Here is a 12,317-nt window from a genome sequence, read left to right on the forward strand (position 1 = left end):
TATTTCAGAGGCCATATGTGATGAAATCTAGTACACCAGCCAATGAGATCCTGCAAACATTTCACAAGGTCCATCCTAGTTACCCAGCAGCCTGGTCTTTGGAGATGAAGTCTCTTCTCAGAAAGGTAAATAAGCAGCAAGTGCATAATAAACAGCAACATAAACAAATTATATTGTTCATGCCTTTGTTTTTCCTGGTACTCTTATTGTCAGTGGGTGTCTTTGCTATTTTGTATGACATACGCTATTTTGAATTTTTCTCCAGTGTGGGAAATCTTTGTCTCCTCTGGGAAGACCATTATCCATATCTGACACCAGCACACTGAGGCTACAGAATCTTAATTAGGAGGTCACTTTCATTGCTACAGCCTCACTTGAATGCAGCACAACTTTAGAATTATAATGGAGTAGAATCAGTATTCAAACATTTAAATTAGTGATGTAGGTGAATGACAGTGTTAACTGTTAGCGGTTACTTGCATACATAAATCAATAAGGTACTATTCCAGAACAAATGCTAAAGCTGAAAATGTAGAGAGACACAGAAAAACAGACACAGGGAAGCTTATACTTCAGTATGTGTGAATAAACACTAAATACCAGCCTAAAATTAGAATAGTCTACGTGTTATTCAGTATGTCATTCAGCTGTCAAACGTGTCTTCGTCTTGTTGTAATGCTTAAAAGATGCACGGCTGTTGTAGGATTTGGCTTTTATCTTGGCAGCGATCCACTGCAGTCAAACTGTTGCATTGCTTCGTGCTCAGACTCCTCGAAGCTCATTGGCATTCCAGTTGCATGTGTATATGTGTATGAGGGAGTGAGCAGGAGAGTATAGAGAGAGATGAAAGAGATGTAAAGAATGTGAAAATGCCAGGGAAGAATTTCAGGCCCACAAATTTGTCCTTCATCTTTTATCCTTCACAAACCACTGCGTTATCCCATCACCATTAGCTTTCTATATGAGTTTCATTTTTTTCCTCCTCCTTTTGTTTCCGCCCTCTTCCTCAAGCTCCCTCCGCATGTCCCTTCTCCAGTACTTCCAACCCCCTTTGTCCCTGTATCCTCATTCTCAGACACATCCTTAAAGGCAAACATGTGCTCATGTCTCAGTGAGACTCTCCTCCTAACTTTTCAGCCATGCCTCCCCGTGGACAGTTGTTCTTACTTTAATCCTTTTGTCGCTTTCAGTTGCTGTGCATAGATGTCCAGAAACGCATTTCCTGTCTAGCAGAGCTACAGGATCTGGACTACATGTCAGACGTCAACTGGGATGCTGTGCTCAGCAAGCAGGTCCCTCCAGGTTTTATTCCAAATGTGAGTATCAGACATAAACTCAGCACTGTGGCAGTGTAGTGCGCAGCAAAATGCTCACATCTGAATGTTTATTTTTCTGCTGTATTACATTTAAATGACACAAATACAACATTGCTGTAAATCAAGGTAAGGAGCACCTAAACAAACATATACCACACTTTAAATAATCCATCCACAGAAGTCTTAAATGACCTTAAAGCTTATTTAGAGTATCATGACACAAGTTTGTTTTTTAACGTATTAGATTATAAATACCAAAGGTTTTTCTGCCATATTTTTCCCATACTTATTTCCATACCAGTATTTCAGATATTTACCCTAAAGCGGGTAGTGAAAAATAAAGATGAAGCCACTGTTCAGTTAATCTTTTGTACCCTGTCTGTAAACACTGCCCCCTGCTGTTTAAGTTGGCCCAACTACTTATTGTAGATATCCAGGCAGAGTGTGCAGATGCAGAACAACAGAAAGAGTCTTAGACACAACTGAAAGCAGCTAAAGAAGCTAAAATGTGTATCTACCAGCAGCTATATAGTCAATGAGTCATTGTGGCAAAGTGGATAAAGCTAATAATGTCATTAGACAGGGAGTCAAGCTGCTTGGCTGACAAGCTCATGTAGTATCTTCTGTAATGTCAGGTTCTTCCAAGCGTTACAAAAGTTACAGCTGGTGATTGAAGGGTGTAAATGAGAATCTGCAAGTCCAAAGTAAATTTGACAGGCTCACAGAAGAGCTTTTAGAAAGAAAAGAAAACCTGTACAATAATGTGATGATCAAATAACTTTAAAAGTCTCCTAAAAGGTGACAGTAACTGTTAATGCTTTGCTCCAGAATGGAATAAATAGAGATTAATGACTGTTGGAAGTAAACAGTTAACTAAATGACTTTATCTAGTTTCAGTCTATAGCAGAGCAGAGCAGCTGGTATCCCCAGCGGTCAGGCTACCACAGCAGAGGAAAGGCACAGAGGATCGATGGGGAATTGACAGTGTCTTTCTGTTTAATTATAGGCACATGCACAGTCTTTAATCCCTTCCACACTATTAATGTTTGAACACTGAGGGAAAACTCAGCCCTTATGTTTTGTTTCCTAACTTTATAGCACTCAGCGTCTTACCTTGCTTCAGTTTGTTTTTTATCACATATTACTGTGTTCTGAAGCGCTGTTGAACATTTCATTGTCAGATATTTAGTGGTACAAAACATTTATTGATGCAAAATTCTAAATTTTCCTCATCACGTTTCTAATACAACACGGAAACCTGCATTGCCATTTGTTTTTTGTCTTGTTTTTTGACACCAAAATAGCCACGTCTATGCCTTTGATTATATGTCTTTCTTTATATGAATATGTCACTGTAGAGGCGAAGGCTAAACTGTGACCCCACATTTGAGCTAGAGGAAATGATCCTGGAGTCCAAACCACTTCACAAGAAGAAGAAAAGACTTGCTAGAAAAACCAAGGAGCATGGCTCTGATGGCTCTCCGCAGGTAAGGCCATAAATTTATACATTTAGATCATATTTACATTCTGTTATGTTAGGGTAGTTAACATATGTTTGATATTGATGATTGATAATGCATTTTTTACAACTGTGTTTATCTTAGGAAACTAACATTTCACTTAATGTTTTTGGTTTAGAATATTTTTCTCTCATTATTTTCATTAATGAGGAATGAAGAAAAAGACTGGAAGGTAAAAGGTCAAGTGAGATATGGGAGAACATACCCACACAATTTTTTCATGACGACAGTATGAACTCAGAAAGATCATACTAGAATAAGATGCATATAAATTGTACAGGAATGTGTGTTGGATATGTTTATACTTTACCACACAACAGAAAAATATCAGATACGTCACACAGTTGGCACACACACTTCAAAAAAAGGCCCACGATCTAACCTGTTGCATGCACGCATACAGCCAATGCCAAAGTTGCAAAGTTTGCCTCGACTCTGACCCTTTGGCACAGAGGAACAATTTATGGAATTCTTTTTTTTAATAGAAGTGAAGCAATCTGTGTGGTCTAGACTCTAGAGCACACTCTTTGCCAGTTTGCAATAAGAAGTCTGAGCTGGCTCAAAGTGCACCATGTTTTATGAAAGCTGACAGCTGCTTGTGGAGGCTTGTCTAAGTGTATATATCAGTAATATCTCACTGTGTGGCCAAACAACATTTCTAAACACTTGATCCATTTTGTCAGAGAGTATGTCACCTGTTCTAAAGAAATAATAATAGCAGACTTTCAAAGAAATGTTTCTTCTGTCTAAGCGAAGGCTAAACGGAAGCAACTTTTGAGTCATTCTAGTAGTATTTAGGCAAAATGAAATGTAAGATGGCTACGTTAGAGCGCTAGTGACTCCCAACAAAGGTATCTTTGGGTTACACGGAACAATTAGCCGTAAAAACAGAAACTGCATTTTAGTTTTAAAGGACTGATATTGGAGCCAATTTTAAGGAAGTAAAGAAGCTAACTAAATGGTGTGGATTAGTAGCAGATGTGGACGTATATGTAGAAAAAATAAGATGATAGGGTGATTAAATAAATAAATTCAACATAATAGATAAGTACTTGAAATTAGTAGCCAAATGTGGGGATTAAAAATCTGGGATGTGTTTACCAAAATGAATGGCTAGCAGTTGAGGTGTTAGCCAACAGTATGGATTATGTATTAGCTGTTACAACAACCAGGTAAAATTAAAATTGTTAGCTAAAAACAATAGATAAACTGTTGTTTGGTAACTGAGTGCAATGGAATAAATAACTCTTTCATAGAAATGGATATTTCTATGTGTAGTTAGTTGTTAACTCTGCACGATTCTGCTCAGATCAGCTGATTGATCCGAGCAGAATCAACCACATCTTTCTCACATCTTTCCTTTCCTTTATTTATTTTAAGTTATTGGCTGCTAAAAATGCTGATACAGAAAGATCGGCAAATAGCTAATATCCCACTCTGCCTACTTTATTAGATAGTAAGTAAGGAATGAATGATTGAAGTGATCATTTATGTGAGCACATTACACGAGAAAGATTGGAAAGCATTACTTTAGCCCACTGTGACGTTTGTGCCATAATGTCACTGAACAGTGGGGTATTTGTCTTCCCTTTTAAATTGCTTTTCAAATACCAAACAGATTTTTTCTTTTATAAATGTTGTGTACAGAAAGCACAGGTCTTCCTGCTATTTCCCATGTAGACCCATTTCAAGTTTTCCCATCTTATATCTATTCAGGGATTCTATTTGCATGCAGTTTTTGATGTTTGGAGCCTATTCAATATGATGTGGCCAAACATCCTTTTCTGGAATCATATTTTGCAGTGTGTGCTAGCTGTCAGGCTGAATACTCACTTTACTGGCTATAAATATCAGTTTGTGTTTGTGCAGTGCTTTACCATATCCATTTACGCAGGGGTACTGGGGCCACTTGTGATGGATGCTTATAAGAGACAGACAAAAAAAGATTGTGAGTGTTTGATATATGTGTGTATGTGTGTGTAAGAGAGAGGGTCTGAAGCACAGCAGATCAATATTGCATGAAGAAAACTACCCTAATGCCTGTTCCAGCCTCTTACTCATTACCTTAAAGCCGTCTGTATTCTTTTTTTTTTATGTTCCTCCTCTCCTCTTCTCCTTTCCAACCTTTGCTTTTCTCTCCTTTCCGCTGTATCCCAGCACAAAGATATCTATATGTCACTATAACATTTTCTTGTACAGAAAGTGTCCCGTTCCTCATCAATTTTTCTGGTTGAACTTTTATCTTTTTGCCTCCCTCTTCCTTTCATTGCTCTCATAATGTAGCATGGAATTAGCTCCGTTAAACCACTGATAATATACAGCAGAAAATTGGACTGCTGTGAGAACAAAATTAATTGTCACACTGAAACTTGCAGACACACACACACACACACCTCGCCTAATCATAGGTGCCATTCAAGTTTATTGCATGCGTGAGATAAAGTGGAAACTTGACATATAGAATTAATTTGTATAATGTGTTCAGGGCTGGAGCTGTTTTTGCTACTCAGTATGTTCTCATTGTTTCTCCAGGCTGCTGTTACTATGTGTGCATCAAGTTGTAATTTTATGTTTGCTAGGCTAGGTTTTATTATAGGTGACATTGGTGACGTTATTTTCACAATGCCATGAAAGTTTTAAAATATGAAATGGGTGAAATCATCTTCTATCTGATTCTCAGCATATTGCAATCACAGGAGGTTTCTAGTATGTTTGAATTGCCTGATCTGGTGACAATAAGTTGACGTTTACCATAATAGTCTAGTGATTGTATTGGGTGCAACATTTTTGCTTGTTGTAGAGTTTTTACTGCAGTGGTTATGATGATTAACTTTATATTGAGAAATGACTATATGAAGATTACTGGGTTAATGTTGAATAAGTCGTTAAAATGAACATGCAGAGAATTATCACCTACAGTATTGTGCAAAAGTTCTAAGCCATCCCTCATTTCCTTATATGTCTGTGTGTCAGTTTACATATTACAACAAAGAGCAATAAGAAGCATTAATAAGACAAGCAGACAAACACAAGCTATATGTTTAATAACTGGCTGTAAGAACTTGTAGTAAATACTACAGTATCATAGTCAATGGAGTAAAGCTGTGTGATAACTGCACAGAGGAAATTAAAACCTGTTTGTTGCTGTATACTGTACATTCATACAACTCTATAAAAACAAAACTATTATAGCCCCTTTTCCATCAGTTTCTACTCGGATCGACTCACCATGACGCACCTCGGATCGACTGATTTTCCATTACGATCGAGTACCACCTAATGTGTGTGGTCGTTCGTCCTGCTGCTCGGTCGACCTGATGCTTGGTCTGTGGCTTTTCGTCAGACTCAGGGACCATGGCTTTGATTTTTGGTATCAATTTCCCTTGTTGCTGGGTTTCAAAATTGGCAGTTTTTATTTTCGTGAACGACATGCTCTCGTGACTCACCGAGTGACACCACTGACCAGCCAATAGGTGGCATGAAGTCTGATGACGTCACATTTTAGTACCTGCTCGGATCGCTTGGAACCCCAGCGGAGCAGGTACCATTTTAGTACCTGGTACCAGATACTATCAACTAATGGAAACTCTGAAAACCGTGGCTAACCATACTGAGTCCTAATTAGTACTAATTAGGTACTAATGGAAAATGGGCTTCTCATTCTGCTCATCTGGATACTACTATTGTTCTTTATTATTGTTCTGTGCATGTATCTGTAGCTAATGAGAATGTAGGCATTTAGTTTGTAGATTTTTGTTTAAGATCTCTACCTACTCCCTTTCAGACTTAAAACATTCATTTACACCATTATGAGTTTGTGTATGTCTGATTCCAATCTCACTCTGTATCTTGTTTTACTTTATTTTATGATTTTGTTCAAATCTATTCTTCCAAGGAACCAAACCTTGGAAGAATAGACCAATTTTTTTTAAATTGGTCTTGAGAAGCAGTGCTCCATTGATGCTTTTTCACTCATTTTCAGTCCGGTCCTTGTATCCGACCATTTTCAGAGGAATTTTCGACTTAAGTCATTTGCGCCATGTTTTTGGTTTTGGTTCAGTCTCACCACTCGTTGATAATTTTTGTTTACATCCATTTTCAAAAAGTGGCTAAAACCTACCACACACAGCAAAACAGCAGTTAATGAAAATGAGATATAGCTTGATGAAAATGCCATCAAATATGTAAATAGCAGGTAGTTGGTAGTGACCAATAATAAGGCTAAAAAGAGAGTGAATGCTTGATTAAAAAGTTACTGCTAAAACTGTAAATATAGTAAAAGTACATCCATTATTTTCAATGCAAATTTCAAAATAAACAGCAGTTTTTGGGTGGGGCATTGGCAGTGAGTTGGAAATAAGGCACTAAAAGGTGCAATCAGCGCCATGTTTCAGTATCACGGAGTCCCATGGAGAGAAACAGAGAGATGGGAAAGGCTGTCTTCAGGCTGACATTAAGGTTTTCACAGGATAGAAAACAATTTTTGTTCTTTGGGTACAGAAACAAAGTATAGTACAGTGACAAAATCTATATGTGGTTGAATGAAGTTTTTTTCTTTAAGTAAGAAAAAGTGAAGAACAGATTTTTTTTTCAATGATCTCTTTCAAATATTTCCTCTCTCTTTTAATTATAGCTTAAAAAATAGAATGTCTGGTTGTTCTGAGTAAACAAAAGCTTCATAGAAGTAGTGTAAAACCAGTTAATTAGCACTGATGTCAGATAAATTGATGGATCATTGGAATAGAGAGAGAGCTGCATGTGCATCTGAGGAAGCAACTCTGTGTGTGCCACTGATTAAAAATGCAGAGTCAGAACTTGGCTTTGGTTTAGGTCTGAGGGAATATCATCAGGAGAAGTCAAACACATGCAATTTAAGAAGTACTACTTGTACAGCAGATATTTCTACACTCAGCAGTTGAATCTGAGCTGAAGATTTTTACTGTTTAAATTATGGTTAAAGCATTCCTTCGATCCATATTTCATTATTCACCACTAACTTCACTATTATGTCACATACAGTTCCCAAATTACAGCATATCAATCTTCTCAAATGGCTGTGATTCGATATGCCATTTATGTGTCAGGCAATCTACATATTTTAATACTATTGCTCATTACCAGTCACAACAAACATCAGCCTCAGCCTTAGCAATGGACCTTGAGAAATGTTCCTGTTAGGCTTTCATCCAACAGAGCACTCCCTGTTGGTTTGTCTCATTAAATGGAAAGTTTAATCTACCATTTGGAGCAATTAGCTTCTGAACTGTCTTTTTAAAAGCATTAAATAAAGAAAGGAAGGAAGAGACAAAGAGGAGAGAAGAAGTAGTGAAATGTCAACGGTTAAAGCAAGGCCAGAGCCTTCTTCTGGCAGATTCCTTTCTGACCTTCTCATTCCTTGTCTCCATCAATTTATACATCTGCCCATATTGTACAGTTACAGAGGAATGAATCAATTTACATCTAACCCCTCAATTTTTGAATCGAGGGTTAGATGTTCTAACCCTCGTGATTGAATAAATGCATGAATAACAATTTCCAGTGCAGAGCCTGACACACTGGAACTCAATTTGTCAATATTTTTTAAGTGATGAAAGCAAGATCTAGGACAGGATTCAAGCTGTGAGCATCCAAAATAGAAGCTGAAACAAAAGTTACCGAAACATTTCTGATAGAAGATGTAGCTAATGCTGCAAAGGCAAACGAGAGCTTAGGTACAAATCTGTAAGGGGCACAAGCAAGGACTGTTCCTACAAATTTTAGTAGAGTCTGAGTACCTCTGCAAAGTCTGTAGCTTAGAAACGTCTTGGGGCTTAAAAGAGATATATAGCTGAATGTTGTCTGCATAGAAATGATAAGAACTATGCTTAAAAGTGCTCAGAGTGTGTTCAGTTCAGTTCAGTTCATTTTTATTTCAAACATTTCAAACATGTGCCTTCACAATCATTACAAAATATCATTCCATTATTTGTTTGAAAAGGAGTAGGCTGAAGTATTTACTTATTTGTCCCTACCCCCTCAAGTTTTACCTCTCATTCATTTAATTTTTTTTTGTCTTAAATTAAACAAACAACATATGAAACATATGAAACATATGAAGTAAAACAAAAGGTATCTAATATATCAAAAAAAGTAAAGGCCCCAAAACAGAAAACATGTGGCACAGAGACAAGGCTAGACAAGAGGAGGATGTCCTATACTTAGAAGCTGCTAAAGAAAAAAGCGAAACATGACGATCAACAGTGTGTAAATGTCAAATTGTCCAATCATAACAGTTCCTTCTGGGTTCATCATAGATGTCTATAGTTGTTTAACTTCTTATTGCTGTCACTGTTCTTGAACAGGTCAATACTGATTATCAGCACCCTGTGGATTGGCGTGACGTGGATGTATTAAGTCAAATTTGGATTTTATAAATAAATTAATAATAAATGTTCTTCACAGCTTTACAACAGGAGATCACATGGAAAAGACCAGGAGGTACCACAAAAGTCAAAAGTGTGAATCAGGCCCTGGAAATATATTTTGACATAAAAAAAAATAAGCTCACAAAAAATGTATTCAGTCAAGTCTGACCGGCGGTACCCTAAGGAGGAGCTCCATGACTTTACAGCAGTGCGTTTTTTGTTCAAGCTCCCTCTGCAACTTGAACGGAAACTATATGTCCTATCATGGGTTATATCAGTACAGACAATGTTGGACAAAGGTTTTTCTTTCTTTTTTTCATGGGTCCTGTCATGCCTTTAGATCTTAGATGTGAAGCATCATTATGACACTGTTAGAAAGAAAACAATATCTTTCTTCATGCCTCATCATGTCTGTTATGTATCAGATCTATAACTCATGCCTGACAAACACTGCGTCCCCCCACTCTGAGTGTCTGCCTGTTTGTTTCTTTGTCCTTTTTTTGTCTGTATCGCTCACACAAAAGCACACCCTGTTCTGACAGTCTCTGTCTGGGTGGTTGTGTCAGTATCTTTTGGGTTCATGCAAATCTGCCGTTTTTCTTTTCTGATACTGCACTGAAAGTGTCCCTTCACTAAAACTCAGAGGCTCGCTTGCAGTCAAGATGTATACTAATCATAGGGCTGTTTTATCCTTCTCTCTCTCAGGCATGCTTGCAAAATCACAAAATCCACTCCCAACTTTTTCTGCTCCTCCTTTCCTCCAGCTTTGCCTCTCCTCTCTCTACTCTCCAGTCTGTCTTCCTGCCCTAAATTAGTTGATGGCTTTCGGATGCCAGTTGCTCCCCCCCTACTGTGACAGCACCTGTACAGAACCTCTCTGCTAGGCTGTGTGAGTGACAGCTTTGGCAGGAAGTAAGCCATTTCGAAGTGTAGAGGGCCAATCTAACTGAGCTTGAGGGGGAAGCACCACATGCCCATACATGCATGTGCAACTTTGAGTATGATTCTTTTTACTAAGGATGAGGCCTTAAGACACCCTAAAAATTAAACAGTTTAGGAAATTCAATAAAGGTTTGAAGCAGGGGCAGCTTTATTACACTTAATTTAGGGTTATTACATATTCAGTTTTTCTCTATTTTTCTCTCTTGTGTTGTATCTCCTAGTCTCTCTTTAGTGCCCACACACAATGAATACAGTGTGATAATGATGATGTATTTCTGTGATCTCTCCTCATTGCCTCCTAGGGAAAGTGAGAAAGCACCTGTCTCCTTGTCTTGGCATTAGAGTAGTCTAACATCATTAAGTGGGCCAAATATGTCCCGAGTAGGCCTGCATTAAGCAGGTTCAGACATGCAGTCTTATAAGTTGGGTGAATTTTTTCAACTGGCACTTTTTGGACAATTCAAACAATTTGCGCTGTACTGTGCACCAGCACATATTACAAATCCAAGTCACCAAGACAAGAAGAATAACCATGATTAATGGCTGGATGTGATTTTATTGTTGCTTCTTCACAACTGCCAGTAGTGAGTCACAGCTGATTTTTTTTTTTTACATTTGTCTCTCCCCCAGAATGGGCAGCTGCAGCAGCGTTTGGATAATGTCCAGAGAGACTTCATTGTCTTCAACAGAGAAAAGTAAGAGCCTATTCTTTCTTCACCAGCTAATACTGCCTTCTCATGGAATAAATAGCACTGTAGCTTTCAGTAAATGAAAAATGAGAAACAATGACTCAAAATGAAGGTAACACTGTAAATACTATGCCTTTTCACCATCATTAGTAATAATAATAACAACAATAATAATAATGATTGTTTGGTTTGCTGGATATGCGGTTTAATAAATATTCTAGCTGTAACCAGGAATAATAGAATAATCCTTGCTGCTTGGTGGAAGCATAAAGGAAGGTATTAAAAAAATTAACAACTGGTAAAGGCTGCCCAGTACTGAATATATCCTGTATCTCAGAAGTTTCTGGAAGTAATAAGAGATATGATTCACCACCATAATTTGCATAAGGAAATGTTCAGGCAGGTGCAATGTTGACTCACGCAGTGGCATATTCTACAAGAACATAAAATAATTTCATGATTATTTCAGTCTAAATCATTTATCAAACCTTATTATCCCAAGCCAAGCCAATAGTACACAGAAAAGGCATAAAAACAGATATTAGAGGCTATGAAATTGTTGCTTTGAGGAAATTAGTTTGACTCAATTTGCTGTAAAATAAAATGGTAATTTAGTCTTCAGCTAGCTTAACCTGAAAGTGTAAATATTTATACTTTATTTCATGAACTTCTATATTCATTATATGAAATTAAATGATATGTAGTATTATCAACATACAAATAACAAATTAAACAGTTGGAAAGCTGGAAAAAGACAACAATAGAAAAAAACCTAAAAGCTTAATTTAGAAAATATATTTTAGTATTATTTCAAAGTGCCATTGTTATTTTACAGGATTTAAGGTATGACTTAGATTACTTATGGACTTTTTGGCAGTATAATGTATGCTTAATGATGTATACAGTCCTGTGAACGGGTTCTATTAGGGTGTAGATCATCCCTCCAGTAAAGCTTTCTGTGCTCCTAAAACAAGTTGAAGTTGTCTATAAAAGTCAACTCATAGATGCCACAGAGTGAGGAGAGTCAGGTGTGCAAGCTCAGCAGGCAGCTGGAATAACCGACTCCACGGCTCAGAGTAGAAACTAGAGATGAAAAGCTCACTCTTCTTTACAATGTTGCTTCAGGTCATTAAAGTTTGCAGGCATTCTTTTATGCACAGTTCTCTTGATTTCTTGACACAACTTATCAAGTGGATCGAGGTCTTGACTTTGGCCCATTGTGCCACCTTACTTTTTTTCTTTTCAGCCATTCTTTTGTAGATTTCCTGCTGTTCTTGTGATCATTGTCCTATCACATGACCCAGTTTGGAGTTTTAATCAGACATATGTCCTCATATTATATTCTAAAATGTCTACATATAGACTCTACTGTTTATGTATAGAGTGGCATTCATGGTGGATTCAATGAATGGCTGAAAAACAGATCCAAATCATCATCCCTCCAAC

At 37.4% G+C, this 12,317-nt stretch overlaps 1 protein-coding gene across 2 annotated transcripts in view; it reads left to right on the top strand.

The window, feature by feature from the left end:
* stk32a (serine/threonine kinase 32A) overlaps window positions 1–12,317 on the top strand; it is a 70,851-nt gene that overhangs the window by 54,722 nt on the left and 3,812 nt on the right. For both annotated transcript variants that reach the window (XM_085421073.1, XM_085421074.1), the window contains exons 9-12: window positions 9–125; window positions 1,191–1,316; window positions 2,675–2,803; window positions 10,813–10,877. In XM_085421073.1, the coding sequence (XP_085277199.1) occupies window positions 9–125; window positions 1,191–1,316; window positions 2,675–2,803; window positions 10,813–10,877 (437 nt within the window). The remainder of the gene's footprint in view (window positions 1–8; window positions 126–1,190; window positions 1,317–2,674; window positions 2,804–10,812; window positions 10,878–12,317) is intronic.

This window comes from Rhamphochromis longiceps, linkage group LG10 (assembly GCF_057381845.1).
Source record: "Rhamphochromis longiceps isolate RC_006_pf linkage group LG10, R_longiceps_female_GT1.1, whole genome shotgun sequence".
Lineage (NCBI taxonomy): Eukaryota > Metazoa > Chordata > Actinopteri > Cichliformes > Cichlidae > Rhamphochromis > Rhamphochromis longiceps.